Source organism: Xyrauchen texanus, chromosome 11 (genome assembly GCF_025860055.1).
Source record: "Xyrauchen texanus isolate HMW12.3.18 chromosome 11, RBS_HiC_50CHRs, whole genome shotgun sequence".
Classification (NCBI taxonomy): Eukaryota; Metazoa; Chordata; class Actinopteri; order Cypriniformes; family Catostomidae; genus Xyrauchen; species Xyrauchen texanus.
In genome coordinates this window covers 7,490,964-7,512,996 of record NC_068286.1, presented here as the reverse complement: position 1 = coordinate 7,512,996, position 22,033 = coordinate 7,490,964, and the positions used below count along the sequence as shown (strand labels likewise).

Sequence of the window (22,033 nt, the reverse complement as noted above, 5' to 3'; positions counted from 1 at the left end):
GGAAGAGCCTGCAACCAAAGAGTGATGGATTCTCCAAATTCCTTTAACTTACAACAGTCTCCTTAAAATCTTACAACAAAGTCCATGGCTGAGGTTGTTGTGGATAGTTCATCATTGATCCTGATGAATGGACTGCGATATTTCCAAAATCTTTAGAGGCGAAAAAGAGTCGTCAGCCTCCCTTTGCTGAAACCTCAATGGAGCTCTAGTGACTCCATACCACACTCCAATATTGGCTGGTCTCATGAGTCACATGACCAGCGGGCCCACACCTTTGAAAGTTTCTCCACATGGGGCGAATGAGGGGAGGCTACATCAATTACCAATTCAAAACGTTTCACTGCTAATGGCAAAGGGTCGCACTTTGTTTTCTTTATACACTTTATTGAATCACTGTAAACTTTAAACTAAAATTTAAACTTTGTTTTACTCTAACTTAGATATCCCCAAAGTTTCTCGCTCTTTTAGATGAGAATTATAAAAAAAAAAAAAAACATTAGTAAAAATCGGTATGTACAGGCAAAAAAATTACTACAAATAATTATAACTGTACAACTTTGAAATAGTGTCTAGTATTCATTATTATAGTGGATTATGAAATCCTAACAGGTCATAGCCATAAAATACAGTATATTTCAATGAGATTTATCAGCTGCATAAAGCACTCAATAGACGAAAAAATGTAAACAATAAACATTAGCACAATGATTTACTTGTGCATTTGCTTACTCTGGTGTTCTTTTGTCATTTTCATTAGTTATGCTACCATGTGTCCCTTTCTTGGATTAAATGTTGATTTATCTTGGAGTGTTCTCATAGATGTAGTGCGCCACGTTGTCTTCTATCCAGTGATTGAAGGCAGAGACACGGGTGAATACAGAGGGCTTAATATCCACGATGCATCCCATGGGACCGAAGCTCACCACACCATGCACCTCCCATGATGCACCACTGCCTGACGGTTTGCACACAAACGGACCACCTGAGTCACCCTAATGAAAGATGAGAAAAGGGGGAAGCAGATGAGAGAGGTAAAAAGAGGAGATTGTTGGCAATGCGATGCAAGTTCGCCACTAGTTGGGTTTCCATCGACATATTTTTATGCACATTTTGGGATAATCGCATAACAACTGCTGGTGGAAGCACCAAGTTGCAAATAAAATCTCCAAAATTCTCAAAATAAATGTATACACTCACATGAGGTGGATAAATGTTTTATTCAATAAGAAGAAATGCACATAAACTATGATGGAAACACACTGAATAAACTCGTTCATAACCAGTGGACTAATCATAGCATCTGAAATGTTGCTCTGGCCATCTTGAAACAGTGTCTAGCTCTAGAAAATCCAAAGCTCTGCACGGTAATGTCACGGTCCTGTCACTCTGTCAGTCTGGGTTTTGTCTGACAGGACCGTGGCATTATCAAGCCATGTCTGACTTGTGTTTCCTTGTCTGTCTTTGTATGAGCGCATTGTTGTATTCCCTTCAGTGCGCTCTTTGGTCTGGCTCATGTCGGGAGCATGGTGTCAGTTTTCGGCGACTTGTGCTCCATGTCTGTCTGTTTTTGACGTGGGTGAATCGTGCTTATGTCATCTTGGCAGCATGCACTCATGTCAATCGTTTGTCTGTCTCTCGCAAACATGGGTGTGCCTCGTGTCGCACTCGTGTTGCATGCCCGGTTCGCAAGCTGTCTTCATGTTGTGCTGAGGTTCGGACACGTCGGTCTATGGTGTCGGGTGTGTGTGTGGCCGAACTCTCGCACAAGTGTCCTGTCTTTTTTTGTCGCCAGTTGTGTGCATTGTGTTGCATTTGCTTCACTCAGGTTTTGTTTAGTGTGAGAATGCATGGCATCACTACGCATTCTCTCATCTTGTTTGTCAGTTGGCATGAGCGTATATTGGGCCTCATTGTCTTAGCGATGTGCACTCATGCCATTTGGGTGTTTTGTTGTCTTGTGAGAGCACATGGCTTTGTTTTGCTTCTGCATCACTGAATTTTACGACAGAAATTCGAATTGGCAGATGCCAAAAATGGCCGACATGGGAAAATTGGATGTCGCTCGACTCAGTATGTCGCGCTGAATCTAAAGGGATAAAGTTTGTGATTTTTGGCCAAAGCGTTCAAGAGTTACAAGCAATTTCTATCTTTTGACAAATAGGGAGCACTGCACCGAAACGCTGCATGTCACCTCAGGGCATGATGGCCATGGCACGATCAAAATCTGTCAAAGAGTGGCAGAGATATAGCCTCAAGTCCCATTTTGCGTATTCTTCCCCAAATTTGTTGAAGCGCCAATCGAAAACGGTTTGGTCTGTCAACTTGAATTCCATATGTTTTTGTAAGCACTGTCTACTGAGCATCTGTGCAACATTTTTTGAAAATCGTATTAACGGCCTAGGACAAGTTCAAAAAAGTATATTTTGAAAATTCGAAATGCCGTAAAATTTAGTCCAGCGGAAATTGAAACCATGGTATACTTTCGACATGGCATGAGCTCAGGAATCAGCAAAAAATGGACGGTTAAATTATTAGCATAAACATGAATTCAATTTTGTCCTTTGGTTGGTGCTAAAGGTTTGAGCTAGACACTCCAAATTTGCTGTGCTATCAGATTAGACTGTCCTCTATCTGTGTGCAAAATTTCATAACTTTCCCACAAACAGTTCTATGGGCTGCCATAGACTTCCCTGGCAGAATAATAATAATAATAAGAAGAAAAACACTAACAAACACAACAGGGGTCTTTGCCCTTTCTGACTGAAGACTGAAAACAACAGGATATTTATAATTGGTGCTCTTAAGTGTTTCAAAAACACCACAATACTATGTTGTTCTAAAAGGCTGCTTGATCACTACTATTTAGTTGTTATGCGGTTGTTAACTTGCTATTCAGTTGTTAAGGTGTTCTGGGTGGTTTCGAGGGAAATGTTAGGTGGTTGCTAGGGTGCTCTCTATGGTTGCTAGGTGGTTGATTACTGGCCCAAGTCAAAAGAGCTTACACCAATGTCTCTAAATATGGCTTGGCTCCCTTCTTAAGCGCAATGGATTTTAAATGTTTTTTCCAGTTTTGCACAAGATTTGCATTTTCTTCAGGAAATACCAGTGCTGGCAAGGCAGCAAAAGAAAGACCAAGATAAAAAAGTGTTTTATGGTAATAAATGAATAAAATTTGTAAATTAAATGCTGCATCAGAGCTTCTTTGCTGTTGTCATGTAATGGATGATGTACAAGAAAGACCAATCGCAATTACGTATGAAAATATAACTGTGTATAACACCATTGCTGCCAGTTACATTTTGAATGCTAAATGTTTTCAAACTTTAATATTACATTTCTTAAAACAGTATAAAGTTGAAGATTAATCCTTAGAGTTGGGGGTTTAGAACAAACCCCAACCTGGAGTGTTTGAGGAATATCAGTGCTGCCTCGCAAGAAATGTAAGCGCAGTGTAGTCCTAGCGGGGAGACTAGCAGCTGTACATCATCGCACCATTAGCTGGGTAACTCCCAGCCAATCGCACGTAAGCCAATGCTTTATAAGTCTGCTCACAATCTATCACATTGCTGTTTCGGTGTGCTAACACTGCAACCTCCACCACCCCACCACCACCAGTTGAGCCCTGTCCTGCAGGGGGGTAGGCTCCTCGCCCCTGCCTCCTATCTCCGGCAGGACATGACGGTTCCGGGTACAACTCCCTCGGACTGCCGGACGGAGCCTACGCCAAAGAGAGACATTACTTTCTGTTTTACATCTATCAAATAAATGGCATCTCAAACTTCACTCATGCCTGTGTGTCTTCCCGATAGAACTGCAATGACAAAGTTTGATCTGAGTTTTCACTCACTCTCTAAGTCAGCAGGATCTATGGCTCTCCATATCGCACTGAACCCGGAGTCCACAACTTTGTCATTGGAGGAGAAACTGGCAGTCATTGTGTCTCCAGCTGTGACCAGATCTTTCGGTGGAGAAGTGCTGCAGTGTGTACCTGAAAGAAGAGTGAGTACACAGTACTATATAATTTGTCATCCATGTTCCCTAAACACTACAAAGGCCACAGGATATATTTCTACCTAGAGTGCCAACGGTATCGCTTTGTCATTGAGGCACAGTGTGGTCTCCTCCAGGGAGAAGTTGTTGAAGTGAAGATGGATGTTTTTCCCTGTGGGCACACGGATATTCCATTGGCAGTACACTCTGTTACTGTAACTGTCTGGATAGTTCATAGATGCCAGCACACCCTCAGTGCCAACCAGGTCCTTCAGGCCCCCACAACCAGAACCTAGATTGAAAGAGAGAAAGCTTCAAAAACCAAATAAATTGTTACATTCTAAGGGGTCGTTCAGACCGAATAGACCTTAAAGCCCTCAGCTTATTGCACAAAAAATTAGATACTACTATGGCATACTATGCTAAGATAACATACTGGTGAGGTAAACAATGTCTTTGCGAATGATGTTCTCAATCCAGGGCAGGTAGGCCGAGAACCGGGTGAAGACGCTGGGCTTCTTGTCCACGACACAGCCAATGGGACCGAAGCTAGTGATGCCGTGCACCTCCCAGGGGGATGAGGGACTGTCTTGTCATACCAGGGGCCCACCTGAGTCGCCCTATCACAACATTAAAATTATGCGATGATGAGCAACAGATATTTTCTTCTTTTGTGTTCCAGTAAAAAATAACCTACATGACAGAATTGTAATTTTTGGGTGAACTATTCCTTTAAATGGATCCATACCTGACACACAGACTTAAGCTCGTCAGTTAAAGTGTAGCCACAGCAGATCATAGAGGTTTTGACCTGGAACCACCAGTAGTCCATGCGCTTACAGGTGTCATATGGTACTACAGGTAGAGACACCTGGTTCAATGTCTCAGCCACTTTATGAGCTGTGGAGTTGCCTATTGACAAATAAAATGACGTATTATGCATTAGTGGTTATTTTATATCTATTTACATAGTACAGGTAAAACTCACATCTTAAATCTTGAAAAAACATTTTCATTTAGTTGTCTGTTATTTAAATGTAACTGATTTAAAGTGCTGCATTTTCAAAACTACCCAGCAGAGGGCATATCCACTCCAGAATCTTCACTAAAGCTGCATATTGAAAACAATATATACAGTTTACAATATAAAGTAAATGCCAAATCTATATATGAAGGCTGACCATATCAAAATATCAGGGCAGGTTTGTTTGTAAATCAAATCCATATAGTGATGTAAACAAAAGTAAAGACATTTACATAATGTAGACATCACTTAATACTGTATATATGTATATGTATATATGCAGGACAACATCATGCGATTACAATTTGTAATCAAACCTGTTTCATCTCCCCAGCATAGCACGTTTTGCCTCCGGGCAGGACTTCCTCTACTGAAGGCAGACAGGCAAAATTGATGTAGTCAGTGGGTATGACATCTCCATCCAGGCGCACCAGAGCAATGTCAAACTCCACTGAAGGTACAGTTGGGTACTGGAAGCCCTCATGCGGATAGATGCCCAGCACGTTAAAGCACTGCTCATTGGGCTTGGAGAAGATCAGGTTGTGTTTGCCTAGACACATCTTCCAACGCTGCAGCTCATCTGCATACCTGCGACAGGTAAACACACATATGAACATGCATATACATGCATAAAAATAATTTTATAATAACTAGCATTTTGCATTGATGTTTTCTTATGACTTCTGTTTATATTTATGCTTGGATATGATACAATGATCGATTACATTACAATGAATTCCCAGTTAGTTCCTCTAAATTCCCATTATTCCCATGGAAAGTTTCTAATATGGAATATTTCCAAAATTCCCCAGCTTAACTTCCCATGGAAATTTACTGGAAACTTTCCTGAAATTACCCGCCCCTTTGCAACCCTAGTTGCAAGTGACTCTTAGTCCTTGCGATATGGTTTCTAGGTTGTTCTGGTTGGTTTTTAGCACCTTGCTATGTGGTTGCTAGGTTGTTGTGGATGGTTTCCACGGTGTTGCTGTGTGGTTGCTAGTGTGTTCTGGGTGGTGTACTGGGCATTGTTGTGTGGTTGCTAGGGTGTTCTGGCTGGTCTCTAGGGCATTGATATGTGGTTGCTATGGTGTTCTGGGTGGTGTACTGGGCATTGCTGTGTGGTTGCTAGGGTGTTCTGACTGGTCTCTAGGGCATTGATATGTGGTTTCTAAGGTGTTGTGGGTGGCTGTCAGGGCATTGGTGTTGCTAGGTTTTTCTGGGTGGTTTTTATGATATTGCCACGTGGTTGCTAGGGTGTTGTGGGTGTTTTCTGGGATATTGCTATGTGATTCTGCTAGGCTGTTGTGGGTGCTTATCAGGGCAGTGTGTTATGAGGTTGCCAATGTGCTGGGGTGTTGTGAGTGACTCTGGACTTGCTAGATGGTTTCTAGGTTGTTCTGGCTGGTTTCTAGCATCTTGCTATGTGGTTGCTAGGGTGTTGTGATTTCTATGGTGTACATTGTGTAAGGGCCCAAAGGCCCAAGGTATCCATTGGTGTGGCTGAAGGTCTCCTGCGTGTTCTGTCTTATTGTGCGTATTAAGTTTAAGTAATTATGTTCAGATTAAATAACTTTATTCATTTTATGATTCCTGTTTATTTTATCTGACTTCATTTATATAAGTTTCCAAGGATATATTAATGTTTCAATCTTTATTATTATTAAATTTGGTTTAACATTTGATCATCCTATTTAACTCTTTATTTTATATTGTACTCATTCATTCGGATTTCTATGTTGCTTAGAGAGCCTCGCGCCAGCCGTGTACGCTGATCTCACTATCACAAACACGCCAGTGTTGGTCATTAGACAGAGGTAATTGACTGAATACTATTTAGACTATTTAGGGTGTTGTGGGTTGCTGTTAGGGCATTGCAATGTGGTTGCTAGGTTTTTATGGGTGGTTTCTATTACATGGCTATGTGGTTGTTAGGGTACTTTGGATGGCTGCCAGGGCATCGCTTTGTGGTTGCTAGGTTGTTTTGGCTGGTTTCTACGGTCTTGCTAAGTGGTTACTAGGGTGTTGTGAATGGTTGCCAGGGTATTACTATATGGTTGCTAGGGTGTTTTGGATGTTTGCCAGGGCATTGCTATGTGGTTGCTAGGGTATTGTGGAGGTTTGCCAGGGTGTTGCTATGTGGTTGCTAGGGTGTTGTGGATGGTTGCCAGGGTGTTTCTAGTCAAGGCTTTGTTCAAATAATAATAAGAGTAACTATCTTACAAATCATTGAGTCATTTAATGATCAAACATATAGACTGGTACTGTAGGTAACACCACTGTTTACTGCACTTGACATGTTTAGATAAGCATCTTAACCATGTATTGATAAGAAGACATTATGTAGATAAGAAGCATTCGGGTCATCTTAAATATTAGATATCTAGATCTATAGGGGTATGAGATTGCATGAAGGTATAAAAGTCATGAAGGTGTGGTGGTGGCTTAGTGGGTTTAAAGCACATAGCTGGTTCGATCCCAACAGCCACCACCATTGTGTCCTTGAGCAAGGCACTTAACTCCAGGTTGCTCCGGGGGGATTGTCCCTGTGATAAGTGCACTGTAAGTTGCTTTGGATAAAAGCGTCTGCCAAATGCATAAATGTCAATGTAAATGTAGGTATAACTGTACCTGCATGGACACCTGCCATGGCCAGGATTGAGCTACGGCAGGCTCTCCATTCACAATGCGAGTGTTGACAGCTGGGGGGATCATAGGCTCCCCACAGCTCTCAGGCCAGCCTGTGAAAGAGAAAAGACACAAAACAGCTTCAGTCACACCATCACAGCTCTTCTATGAGAAGCATTCAGGTGCAGGCATTTATCTGAAGAGATTTTTAACCTGATGTATGATTTCAGCTTACAATTATCCTCTCTGCAAATTACTCAGAAAAAAATAGACATTTTCACAAAGGCTGGTTACAAGAATTGTAGTTTTCTTCGGAAAAATTAGCATTACAGTGGAATACATGCAGTATTTCTACCTCTATGAGTTTGCAGTCTTTAAATTACTGGCAATCTGTCATCCTGCTACACTCTGCTAAACTACTTTATTAGGGAGATCATCTAGTGAGCTAACTAACTAGTTTGTGACAATGCAACATACATGCAACATCTGCTGTAAAAATAATGTCAATAATTGTCCTATCTTGATGTCGTCCCATGGGTTTGGCGGTACTGGTGGTTCTGTGGGGATAGGCAGGGAAGCATCAGTAGTCCAGTGTGCACGGAAACCTTTGGCCTCCGTGAAAAAGTCAGTATAGAGCCACAGAATGGACCTGTAAAAAAGCAGATATTTTTTAATACACACTGGATTTAAATTATACTTTTGAACGTTGTAACATGGTATACTTCATCTACAACCTTTTAAATTGCATTTTCTAATTTTCACTTCTAAAAAACAATATGTTACACCACATGACAATTTAAGTGAACTCCTAAAAACTGTGAAAACATATGCATATTCCATTATACGCATGTAAAATATAACGTACGTTGAAGTTCATGGACATGTAATATGTCAACTACTCATGTACTTTATTTCAACCATTGTTATTTTGATTGAATTTTGTGATTTATTGCTTTCTGTACACCTAAAAAGCATATAACTCTTAGCATTTTAGTGAATCGTAATAAATTCTAAGCATGTACGGGTGGTTTGAACGTATGGTGGTTATAAATATGTCACCGTTTTATCTGTTAAAGTGCATCATAAACAGGCTGCCTTGAAAAAGCATTGAACAACACCCTTGCATTTCCTCACCGTGTTTTTTCGCTCCTGGCGGTGTTCCGTCATAGACGAACACGTTGTCAGAATACCTGCCTCTTCCACATCAAAATCAGTAAACGTCAATTTAATGGTCTTGCCCTTGGCACTGAGTACAGTCCACAGACACATGCTGTTAGCAGGGTAGTTCATGGGCCAGTTTTGAGACTTGATGACACCTGTCTCCTCCTGCGAGAAACCTCCACATCCCTGAATATCTGCAGGACATCATAAGTGCATTTTGCATCTTTCAGACAAAATAATGGGTATCAAATCTGACAGGTATAGAAAGGAGTGTTCCAAGAAATAGAAAAATATCACAAAATTGTGTCTTGTTGTTAACTGGTACATTGAATCCGAGGCTTTACCCTCAAGTCTAGGAAGGGTCGCACGTTAACAGGGTACAAAAGTAACTTTATTCCACGTCACTGTATTTTGCATTATTTGTATTGTTGTAAAATATGTACTTTCTCTCAATGAAAATGGGATTATTTAGCTATTTTTCCTTGTATTTAACTGACAAACAGTGCAGGTCACTGTGCTACTCGCAGCATCATATACGGGATCATGCACCTGTCACTCGTCTCAAAAACATACCAAATATGTGGTAACATCTAAAATCAAAAAGCACATAAATCAGCACATAAAAGTAATCCATAAGACTCCAGTGTTTAAACCATGTCTTCAGAAGCTATGTGGTAGGTATGGGTATTTTTTTATTTTTTACTATAAATCTCCACCTTTGACCAGCCCCAACCAATAGGTGGCTTAAATATTGATCTTTTTCTCACCCTTACCTACAGTATCGCTTCTGAAAATATGGGTTTAACCACTGGAGTCATAATGGTTACTTTTATGCTGCCTTTATGTCCTTTTTGGAGTTTCAAAAGGTCTTATCACCATTCACTTGCATTGTATGGACCAACAGAGCTTAAATATTCTTCTAAAAATCTTTATTTGTGTTCTACAGAAGAAAGAAAGTCATACACATCCGTCATGACATGAGGATTAGTAAATGATGGGAGAATTTTCATTTTTGGGTGAACTACACCTTTAAGTTGCAATTACTAATAATATTATGAAACATCTGACAAGTGACATGGTATGAATTGTATGCAAACATTCTATAATGCACCATAGGCCTTCCTCATTGCATGTAGTACGTTTACGGTGGTTCGCTGCTCAGGTTCAAGGACACTGCAAGCAGAATTTACAATATGTTATAGAGACAAGCTCCAACTTCAGGCTCTCGCAATGCATGTTATTGCAGGCGTAAATCAGCATACAGACTATATATGTCTTTTTCTCTTTTGTTAGGGGTTGTAGCATATGCTAAAGAGAGAATGCTTTTCATAAATCTAGGATGTATACTGTATATACTGCAAAAAAATAGCTCTTTCATTTGCCGCTGTAGAATTGAGACATTTATATGGAAGACAAGAGCTGTTCAGCACTATTCCAGCTAAGAAATGGATCAACAGCTTGTCCAGTGAAACACACAGTCACATCCATAGAGCAGTGATGGCCGTTGGGCACAGCTTGCAGCTCCCTCAGCAGGATTCATCTAAAGGTGTCTAAGTGTGTGTAGGTGTGCGTAGATGGATGTCTTTATAAGGTGTTATACCAGCAAGGTCCTCTGGATACACAGCTTCCCATTTGGCAGAGAAGCCACGGTCGGCCAGCCGAGCATCTGACTGGAAACTCAGTGACATAGTGTTACTGACACTGACTAGAGCAGGGGCAAGAACAAACCCACAGTCTGTGCCTGAGAAAGAGAGTCAGACATGTATACCATGAATCCACAAGTTCCTTAGGATAAGAGCATCTGCCAAATACATATGATGCAATGTAAATTATATACTGTAGATAGACGAAAAGCACTTGAATGCACACCAGTGACATTACAACAAGGTGAAATGAAGAGGTGAAATAAAGGCATTGGTGTTGTAGGTATACTAGTACATTTTGTGTCTTTTTGCAATGCACATTCATCAAATGATGGAGAAAAGCATTATAACCTGGCGTATATCCAGGTGTTTGGTATATCCAGTGTTCGGCACCTGGGCAGACATTGCATGCAAATAAACAGCGCTTTTACCTGGCACAATTAAAGGTGCACTGAGCAATTTGTTCCCCATTAAAAAAGTTTTACTCCTAAAGAAATTCATTTTAATTTTGAAACATATATATAAAATCATGACCACTCACATGAGATGAGGACTTTAGTCATATCAGTAGCCTTATAAATACTGTTTAATTCTACATGGGGCAGGGGTGCCCTCATGGGGGCTGCCATTTTAGAATCACATGACCAGTTAATCTCAGTATCCATCTTGTTATTGGACACTTTCACTATTGGATTAAATTAATCATTGCTTTTAGTGAATAGTGAATTTCTACATTGTCATCTGTAACTGACAGCTATTGATTTTGAATGATGCTGCATCCACACCACTAGGTGTCACTGTAAGTCCAAGATGACACGAGCAAAAAGTTACTGAGTGCACCTTTAAATCTTAGCGAATTCTCAGTGTGTTCTTGCTCGTATCTGCAACTTTGCCACTTTAATTCTGACCATAATCCATCCTTGGAAATTGCTTGCATTGCGTTCTCTTTTCTTAAAAGCCCATTTCAAGATTTTCTTGCATCAAAAGTGTCATTTGTAAATGTGCAGGCTTATAGTATACAAACACAATAAGCAAATCATCATCATCTCCATGTTATTTTAAGATAATGATTTTGTCGTCAATCATTAATGTACGAATAAACATGCAAATGGCATCTAAGGAACATGCAAGAAATGGACATAAATGCAACACAAGACACATTCATATACTGTGTGTAATATATTAAATTGCATGAGTATAAATATAAGACTAGCCCAGTTTAACATTGTTTTTATTGCATTTCTACACAGTGTTTGTGTTCTTCCTCTCTTCAGGGTGATACATGCTGTCAGCAGAACTAACACTTAGGTACTGCTTCATACTGACAGCTAGGACAAATGATGTGATGTGCAGAACACACACACATTTGCAACCGGAAAGTAAGGACACAGTGTCAAGACTAATGAGCCGTACAACCCATGACTGCTGGAGGAGCAAAACTAAACTTGTTTTTCCCATTTGTTTCATCTAACATAATTTTCAGACACTGTTTAGAGCCCTTGTGTTCATCTGTATTACATTTCAGTGGTTTAAAGGAATAGTTCATGGTATGACTTCTGGTATAATTGATCTACAGAACTCAAAAGTAGAAAAGGATGCTCTTTTCCATGCAAATACAATGACGAATCATGAACTAAGCTTTTAAGCTTGAAAAACAAAAACAAAAGCCAACAACATATCATAAAACTGGTCCATAATATACGATCTGTGACTATAATCCAAGTCTTCTGAAGAAATACGATAGCTTTGCGTGAGGAACAAATGCTAATTGATGTAATCATTTACTGAATATCCTCGTTATTCTATGCTCGTTCATAAGAAAAGTAGCAGCGTCCAATTGGCTTGCGAATCTTTCTTTAGTGCTGGATCTTTTCTATGAAACGGTTGATCCAGTTCACAAAACCTCATTAGTTCTTCCATGTCTCGTGACCAAGCATCATATTGTCATGACATAAGAATGAGGTTTGATGTTACTGACATGTCGCCATATTTAATTTGGGCTTCCTATTCATGAGTTGATCATTGATTGCACAAACAATATAATAGGTGTGAGTGAGAAACAGAATAATATTTAATATAAGTCCTTTTTTACTCTAAATCTCCACTTTCACTTTCAGATGTGACCGTGAAGCTAAACAGGCCCCACATGTTACTTCTATAAAAGTGCTACAAAGTTCTGATCACCATTCACTTGCATTGCAAGGACCTACAGAGCAGAGATATTCTTCTAAAAACCTTTTTTGTGTTCTGCTGAAGTCAGAAAGTCATACATTTGGAATGGCAGTGAATGACAACTTAAATTTGAGTCTGTTTTTCATACAAAGTGATCATATGCCTTCAGAAGGCTTAGAATATGTTGCACGAGTTGCATGGACTAATTTTATGACACTTTTGGGTGCTTTTTTAAGCTTTAAAGAAAATATAATATCAACTGATATTATTTAGTCTTTAAAATATTATTTCTTTTGCGTTTCACAGAAGAAAGAAACCTAAGAAACCTTTCATTGTCAACCTGCACTGGGACTTGATGGGATCTGGAGTGCAGTCCTTGAAAAGCTGCTGCAGATAAGTGTATCGGCTTCTCTCAGCTCTCTCTGATGTTCAGCAAGGAGCTGTAATTTATAGCTCACCTGCTGGCTCATGCCTGCATGAGACTGATGATAATCAGTTTTTACAGCCCCTTTGTGAAAGGGATAAGATAGAGCGATGGGAGCACCATCTACTCTTGCACAGTGGTGCTATTTAGTATTTAATATAGTTGCATCTGATTCTGGCACATGTTATGCTGGCTTGTCTCTTTTCACAAATTAAATTACTGGCAGATATATTAAATAGAAATAGTTGTGGTCTGTTCACATTTTTAGCCCAGTTTTAATAATGTAATTTCAGGGAAATGTAAGATAAGGGTTTTTGTATTTTCAGTTTGCATGGTCAAACATTATAGTTTAAATGAGAGAGATCTGTAGTTGAGGTCGACTATAGATATTCTTGATATTCTATATAGATATCGTAAACTAACCTAAAGTGGTTTTCTGCTTTTAGCAGGTCTTCCAGTCTGAACACTAGAAAAGGCTCTAAAACCAGCAAACAGACCAGCATGGGAGACCAGCAAGAATGGTGGAAGACATTTTATTTAGTACCTGCCCATGAAAAACTCAAAGTAACAAAGTAATCAACATGTTGCTATCGAATGTTAAAATCAACCCCATTTTGCAGAATTACTGACAAGCACCAACTCCCATCAGGCATTTTTGCATCAATTCAATAATGTTTACCTTTTCCTGTGGTGCTACTGATTGCACTTTGCACGAGCAGCCTCAAAGACACAGACTCTGGTCCCATGGAAACCGGGAAGTTATCGCGTTAACATAATCAATGATTAAGGGTTGGGGTTAGAGCATATAGTTAATAAAATGTGCATTCCTGTGGACTTTATTACATCATTTACAGCTAAAAACAACTTGCTATACAGCTCGAGTTTGGCGCCACTCTGTGGACATTTCACTCGGAAAATGGAGCTCACATGTGCCTATATGTTCAAAAACATTTCCAGCTTTGGCCACTAGGGAGCAGTGATTCACATTTCAGTAAGCACAGATGAACTTTCGACCTACTGTTGCCAAATTCATAGTGTGATAATCGGCATGATTTGAAACCATTCATGTCCATAGCATGTGATGAACAACAATGAAAAGTTTAATATTTATGGTTCGGGATTTGATCAAATCCCTAAGTATACGCAATAATAAAAGTGAACTGTTCCTTAGCAAACACCATTATCTAAGTGGTCATTGTACCAGACCATGATGCAAGCATAACTTAATCGTGCCTTACCCAGTGACTGCTGACTATCGGAGACTGTGAGTTTATCATCTCCGCATTGGCCTGTTTCTCCCACGATGGCTAAATCAGTGACTTGCAAATTGATGAGAAAGCCCTCATCCACAGTGATGTCCCAGGAGCAGAGCAGGTTGGCAGGATAAGCCTCAGGATAGTTCTTGGAGTTGATCTGACCTTTACGTCCAACAGCTTCCCAGGGGATCCACAGCCGGAGTCTAGATATTGAGTAACAGAGCATTATTCTTTGATCAATAAAGCACAAAACAAATGCATCTTACTAATGATGGTGATGCAAATTGTGCTTGTTAACAAAGTCATCAAGTTTTGATTGGTTTTGTTTAATTGTGGCACTAAATTATAATGATGAATCTCCATCTAGGTCTCATAACACATAGAAAAGAAAATGAGATTTGATCAGTGGCAGAGCTAAGGGGTGGCCGTGGCCACCATGGACTGAAGCCTGACCAGACTCACCTGCTGGGGCAAGTGTGGAAGTCTGAACAGGCGTGGTGGTGTTTGGTCGATTCGTTGTTGTTGGGGTGGTTGTAATTGAAGCCTTTAGCAGTCAGGCTCGATTCAGACTTGAAACGAACCAGCATAGTACTGTCAGTAGATACCAATGGAGCTGGGGCCTTGTTTCCACAGAAATGAACTATAGCACCATCATAGATGTCCACAAAGTCACCACATGAGTCCGGGACAAGGTCAAAGGATGTGAACGTTAGCCGGACCTTTTCCCCATCAGGTACCTGTATCCTCCACTAGCATCCAAAACAAATGCATTAGATTAATGCTTAACTGATTGGACCTAATTATGAACTTCTGGTGAATCAAACTTCTGCTGTGTCTGAATTTCCAAAACAGACAGTTTTTTTATTCAGACCATATCATGCTACAGATTTTGCATATTGTTGGGCTTATGGTAATATTAATACATTTCATGTTTGATCTTTAGGACATGTTTGTTACTCTTGTATGATAAACAATGAATTGATTTACTGGTGAATAAATTAATGGACCAATAATTCTTTAGCATTCATAAACTTTGTTTTGCCATTGTAGAAGCATAATCAAACAATAGGTTTTGCACTAATAATTATAGTTATTGAGTAATCATATCAGTTGGTCTTTGGTACTTTCACACTGCAGGTGCTGATAGCAGCTATCTATCACCCCACCATACACTTCACCAGAGCATAACTAATCGATTCAAAGATTACAGCACCATTATCTTAATTACGACCTCAAACTGCTATTTGTAACGTACATGCTTTTTAAACATAGATTGATGCATAGTTGATGCAATTCTGGAATCCTGGCATGACTGGTGAAAGTGCTATCTTATGCGTCTATAGTTAGTTTGAATTCAAGGCTGCAAGCCTGGCTGGTGATTAGCTGATGTGGGTAAATATGTTGCCAGATGGAGCCGTAGAACTGTGGGAAAGCTTCCAGCAATCTGACTTCCTTAATCAAAGCCCCTAATGTTAAAACAAATCATTGAATCTCCTCACAACTTCTACCATTTCCTCTTTAAGTACAATCTGAGTGATATTGAATTCGTCAGGGCCATTTCTAGCTATACGTGGTATAAGCAGGCGCTTGGGCCCCCAAGCCATCAGGGGCACCACAAAGCAAGGTGCTTTTTTATTATTGTTGTGGTTTTAATATACTAAATGATGTGAGTAAGTTTCAGGGATCTGTTATGGCTCAATTAGGCAGGTAAATTGGGGCCCCCTTGAGGCCCGAGAAGGAAGTGAGATTGCGGGGGGCCTCCAAGTAGAATTTTGCTTAGGGCCCCCATATGCTCAGAAACAGCCCTGGTATTCGTTATCTGTAATAATGTATTGAAAAACAATGTTTTAATTTTTTGTGTTGCGCTTGCCTTGTAAAACTCATCATCATGATGTGTTTACATGCACGTGCTGATGCAAACATTGACGGGGGAGTATAGCATGACTGATGCTGGGTGGCCCCATGCAGCCAGGGGCCCTTGGGCTTCAGCCCAGGTAAGCCGGTGTGTTAATGTGGCTCTAGGTAAGGTGAGTGGTCGCTAGGGTGTTGTCATTGGATACATTGTGCATAAGGATTTGTCAAAAACATAATGGAACCAGAATTTTATATATTGTGAAGAGCATGTGGTGCAATCCTGTGCAAACTATGATGTTACGGTGTTGTGTGTGGTTGCCAAGGGATTGCTATGTGGTTGATAGTGCATTGTTAGGCGGTTGCTAGAGTGTTCTAGGGGATTGCTTGTCAAAAGTACCCACCCCTGAGTCTCTATGATATTATGCTCTGTAGCTAAGCCTTGGTTTCCTGCTTTAGTGTAAATCTAAATGATTTTTTTTCACCTGGTTTATATCTCGCCAGGTGCAAATCATAATTCCGATCACTGAGAATAAAAATAGCACACCTCTTGTTTGCCTTAGTAACCACCACTATTTAGGGAGCAGAATACATCACCTTGTAGAGCGCTCCATTCTCATAGTTCTGTGCAGGAAAGCCAGGGGTCAACAGCTCCCCTCGGTCACCTTGAAGAACACCACCAGCTCCAACTATTTCTAGAAGCTGGGATAGAGTGACAAAGAGTCAGCTGACTCCAAAAGTATATTCTAAAGCCCCCCACCCCATCCACTAACGCCGTGCGTCTCTTTCTAGGTCAACAGTGATACCCATTTAACAGCCTTTCAGTATCAGTCCAGAGAAGAATATTATACAGACATTCAATTATAATATGAAAAGCGCAGCAGGCGACAGTATTGTTTCATCTGAAATGTTCTTTTATGGTGCTAATAATAATGTAATAAAATGAAGCCATTATGTAACTCTCATTGTCTTTACCTGAAGTCGTCTCAGGGGCCACGGAACGGTACAGTGCTTTGAATCCTTTCTCTGCGTGTCTGTCATTTGTGTCAAAGTACACAAACATGCTGTTTCCTAAAGACGCCATGGGTTTAGGCATGGAAAAGCCACAGTATTTCCCTGCAAAAAGGAAACATATTTAGTATGCAACAATGGAATTGTTCATATCTTACTGTGTATGCAATGTTTTGTAAGCTTTGGTTTTAATTATATTTCAAGCCATTGCACTAAAGAAGCATGCACATCTGAATATGTCAGTTTGTATAACAGAGTCTCACAAAACATGTCAATACAATTTTCAGTTCATATTCTTCACCAAATTTTTATTTTAGTTACAAATAAATATTGTGTCCAGACAGGATGATAATCATTGATGAATTACAGTAAATGCAAGTTGTATAGTGCATTTCATACACAATAAATATTCAAAAACAGAGAAATTAATACATAAAAGTACAAAAATAAGACAAAGAAAGAAAAAAACATTTAATGTAAAAGTTAATTAAAACAAAGTGAAAATAAGGAGATTTGAGAATAATAAGATTTATTATTAAACTCAAGTGACGCGCTTTACAGTCAGTAATGAGAGTCAGATTTGTTGCAGCACTGACCCCAGTATTCTTGTCAAAGTTATGTTCATATTGGATTGAATATGGAGATTGCACTGCATACATACCCTTTTTGTCTTTAATGATAGGCTGTACGATTTGGGCAATCAATGTGCAATAGTCTGCAGGCTTATTCAGGAGGAAACTGCAGCTGTAGAATTGTGAATATTGTGTGTTAGTTTTAGTCATTGTGTGTGTCTTTCTCCTGACTTGCTCAGGAGAAGCATCAGCTCAAACAGCCAAAACATGGTGACTAACATTCAGTCACTGTTACAAGTTAATTGCCTCCTGCCCCTGGAAAAACTGGGGAGATCAGTTCTGTGCACTTGGTAATTAACTTATTGCAAATCATGACTCCTGACTCCTGACTCTCTGCCAGAAAATAAATGGGTTTTTGCTAAATTGATCACCAACCACAGCAGAAAACTCACCAATGGTGCCAACTTCATCCTTAAGAGTGACAAAGTCTGCCTCACATGTACTGGAGTCCTCCAATGAGAAGTCTTCAAACCACAGATGTATGACCTGGTCAGAGAAACCATGAGATCTCATTTAGCTTTTTCACCATTTGGGATTTTCCACCAATTGCGAACAAATTGGTGACTTGTTACCTTTTAATGCAAGAAATCCCAATTTCTGTGGAGAGAGAACTGTTAGAGGTGTTAGATAAATGAAAATCTATCATAATAATGACTTATAATGACTGTTGTCAAACAGGTTTCCCATAACCCTCCATTTACCAATGGTGTACCACTGGTTGAGCCAATTTTGCCAACATAGTCTCATGACAACGCATAATAATTCATACAAGATGATGAAATCATAAATATCGTATGACTATGCTTGTACGAATAGCTACCGCTTACAGAATATTCCCATAGAAACCATGATACAATACAGGCATCATATGTTAGCTAGCCTCCTAACACTTTCCTTATCTTGTTCCAAACCCTGATGTTTACTTTCCCTATTTAAATCATGGTTAGGTTGAGGGTTTGGGTAAGAGGTTAGACTTTATCATTAGGTTTAGGTTTTGTTTAAGGTTTAAACTTAGGAAAAATGTTAATTATCTTAGGAAAGCATATTATGTTGGTTCGTTTATTTTTCTCTTTGGGAGTTGTACGTATTTATACGAGCCAGTTCGCCCAGTTTTTACAATTTCGCCATGTCACACAAATTGTTACAACTGGTCATGAGTTTTGATAGCACCACAGAGCTGCAGTATTTTCCATTTTTATCTTTGAAATGGCTAGTTATATCAGCAAATTAAGGAGGGATAAGATCATTTTTTTAAAGGAATATTCCGGGTTCAATACAAGTTAAGCTCAATCAACAGCATTTGTGGCATAATGTTGATTACCACAAAAATGTATTTAGACTCGTCCCTCCTTTTCTTACTAAGACTTTCTGTGCGAAGTTATGGATCCAATTGTCATGACGACGTAATGCCACAAACCCTAAAACCCTAAAATGACGGTAAAACAACTAGTTGCAGCTCAAATAATACACAAGTTTTAACAGAAAAATTTATGTAAGTGCTTTTACAATATTATAAGCTTCACATTTCTGCCTTTAAACCCTCCAACAATTGGCCCACCATTGGCCTCTCTGTAACTTAGATTTTTGCTTTTTATTAAGAAAAGGAGGGATGGGTCGAAATAATTTTTTTGTGGTGATCAACATTATGCCACAAATGCTGTTGATTGAGCATAAAGAGATAGTTCTCTTATGAAAAGAAAATGAAAATTGAGCTTAAGTTGTTTTGAACCCGCAATATTCCTTTAATTTATTTAATTATAGTTTCAGCATCCTTACCAGCTCGAAAATGGGTAATTTAAGGCCTTATACATTGTCCTTAAGAGTATGTTGTTTCTTACTAGCTGAGGTAAGTATCATACTTTATTGGCTTCTACTGAGATGTGCCAACTGCAGCTCATGCCATTGTTGTAGCTGCTGGGGTAATTCCCACTGGAGAATTCCCCGGAGAAAGCCATCAGCTCCTGCAAATTTCCACATCCCTTATCGATCACATCCTCTGCAGACAGAGACAGGGCGAAGAATAGAATTTGACAGAGTCTGTGTAAACAAATTGATTACATCTCCTCAGCACTCTGCAGGTTAAGATATTTAATGGAGGCGAAGAAAATGAAACATAACAGTTTTAGTCCGGTGATTGACTTAGAACAGGATAATATGTAAAAAATAAATAAACTGTATTTATATTGCACTGGATTCATCATTAAAGGAGCTGAAATATTATCATTGTAAGTTTAACTCTATGTCAAGTTATATTCATTCAAATATGTCATAAATATATGATAAAACTTCTACCCAACCATTGCTACAGAGTAGGCTATACCTTAGTATGCTATTATATTATTGTGTGGCATAGACAATAGTTTGGCATGCCAGGGAGATTTAGTTATCCAAAGTACATTTGTAAAGTCATTATACGAAGCACACCAACAGCAACAAAACATTCTAATGGTTTCCATGACAAATACCATTACAAGTGTAGTCTGTTTGGGTGACATTCCATTGGTTTGTACTGGTTTCCATTACAGATATGTATTGGTCCCTAACGATATCCACGAGACATAACATGCCACCAGTAGAAGCCAACACAATAGAGTAGAGACCATTATAGTTTCCATAAAAACATTAGAATTTCTGTGAGGATTTCTACTGTTTCTGTTTTTTTAGCAGGAATGTCTCTATAGTAAATCCGTTTGGATAGGATCTGATCAGAAACTTTTAAATAGCTGTGTTTTCATGAATGTTAAGTAGGCATTAATTTTAAAACTAAGCGCACTTGTTTATCGAGTGAATGTCTCTGTGCCATAAGCTATGGCATCAGACAAGCCTATTGATTTGACGTTATAGGCCCTTATAATCATAAACAGAGTTACACCATTTAAATTGTTTCTTTTTATTGCCACAGCTGAGATTATTTAAATGTCTGTCTGTTGTCAGTTGTGTTAGCTAAAATAACACCAGTGCACAAAACTGGTTTATCGTCTAATAATACTGTACAGTAGGCTACCATTTGTTTTGAATACACTTTTAGACTTTTTTCATGGGTGTGTTGGACAACAAAGTGCAGCAAATGCAGTTAATAAGTGCCCAGCATGCATAAAAACTCCTTTAATATGGTTTAAAAGCATCTCAGGATGTAGAGTGCAGAACTGTAATCTAGACAATTGGTGGATACTTTTAAGAAGCTAAAATATAAGATAGCTTTGATTTGTTTAATGGTTTAGATGGCATTACTATTACTCTAAATTGTGGAAGAAAAGCATAAAGAATGAGTAGATGTTTCCAAACGTTTAACTGATAGTATATCTGGATCTGAAACAACCTCTGCTTTGCAATAATAGTAACCCACCTTCTTGATTTTATTCTCAATGACATAGACCACAACAATTCCAATGCAGACTGCAGTCAGGGCTACAAATAGAAAGATCAAGCTCTTCTCTAGCGTGGTCAAGCCTTTTTTGGACTTCATCTGCTCTGATGTTTTGCAGAGATCCCCAGTGAGAAACAGTGATTGGGTTCTTCAACTGAAGCCAAGTGAGCAATGTTCTCCTCACAGATGGTCTAAAATGTATACATTTGTGTTGACCTTTGTGAGGAAGTTAATTTTCATCAAAAATGACAATTCTGTCATCTTTTACTCACCCGAATTTTCATTTTTGGGTGAACCGCTTCTTTAAATATTCCTTGTTCTTTCAAACACCTGATTCCTGACTGAACATTTTGTTTTGGGGTAGAAAAGATCAACACAGATAAAAAGGAACAGCTTGCAGAGCCACACATATCCTAATCCTATCCGCTCAGGCATTGAACAGGGCAAATGAAAGGAGGTCTTTTTAAAGAGACATTTTTATTGAATTGGACCGTACAGACTCAGTCCAGGAGGTTTCTTCTGAAGGAGCCTTTAGAAGGTAGTGTCACTATGTGTTGACACAAAACCCCAATGTTGTTCAGGTGTCTTCTTGAATTCTGTGGAGAAAATACTGTAAATTGTGCACTAAATGGCACTTCATTATCTCGTAAAGATAATGAGCGAACTATGTGCTGCTCTCATAAACACTTGGAATTACCTTCCATCGATGGGAGTCACTTTTCACATCCTGGGAGGGACCTTACCTCAGAAAGCTGCATTTTAGCATTCCATATCAGTTAAAAGCATATGTAAAAAAGATGCAATGTTAGCTATGTTATTCATAGGCAGCTGCCTTTTAAGACAGCATCCTAACTTAAATGTAACCATGTGACTGATT

At 39.2% G+C, this 22,033-nt stretch overlaps 1 protein-coding gene across 1 annotated transcript; it reads right to left on the bottom strand.

Annotated features, from left to right (window-relative positions):
* Positions 1–797: 797 nt before the first annotated feature.
* zgc:154142 (uncharacterized protein LOC555481 homolog) lies at positions 798–21,255 on the bottom strand. The gene is given in 23 exon segments (XM_052138111.1): positions 798–955; positions 3,848–3,988; positions 4,074–4,094; positions 4,097–4,282; positions 4,427–4,610; positions 4,739–4,902; positions 5,332–5,349; positions 5,352–5,602; positions 6,473–6,534; positions 7,643–7,754; positions 8,157–8,288; positions 8,758–8,824; positions 8,827–8,994; positions 10,401–10,541; positions 14,278–14,469; positions 14,472–14,498; positions 14,758–14,831; positions 14,833–15,044; positions 16,744–16,841; positions 17,122–17,262; positions 18,182–18,275; positions 19,649–19,785; positions 21,132–21,255. Coding segments are annotated over 23 exon segments (2,904 nt in total).
* Between the last annotated feature and the right edge of the window lie 778 nt (positions 21,256–22,033).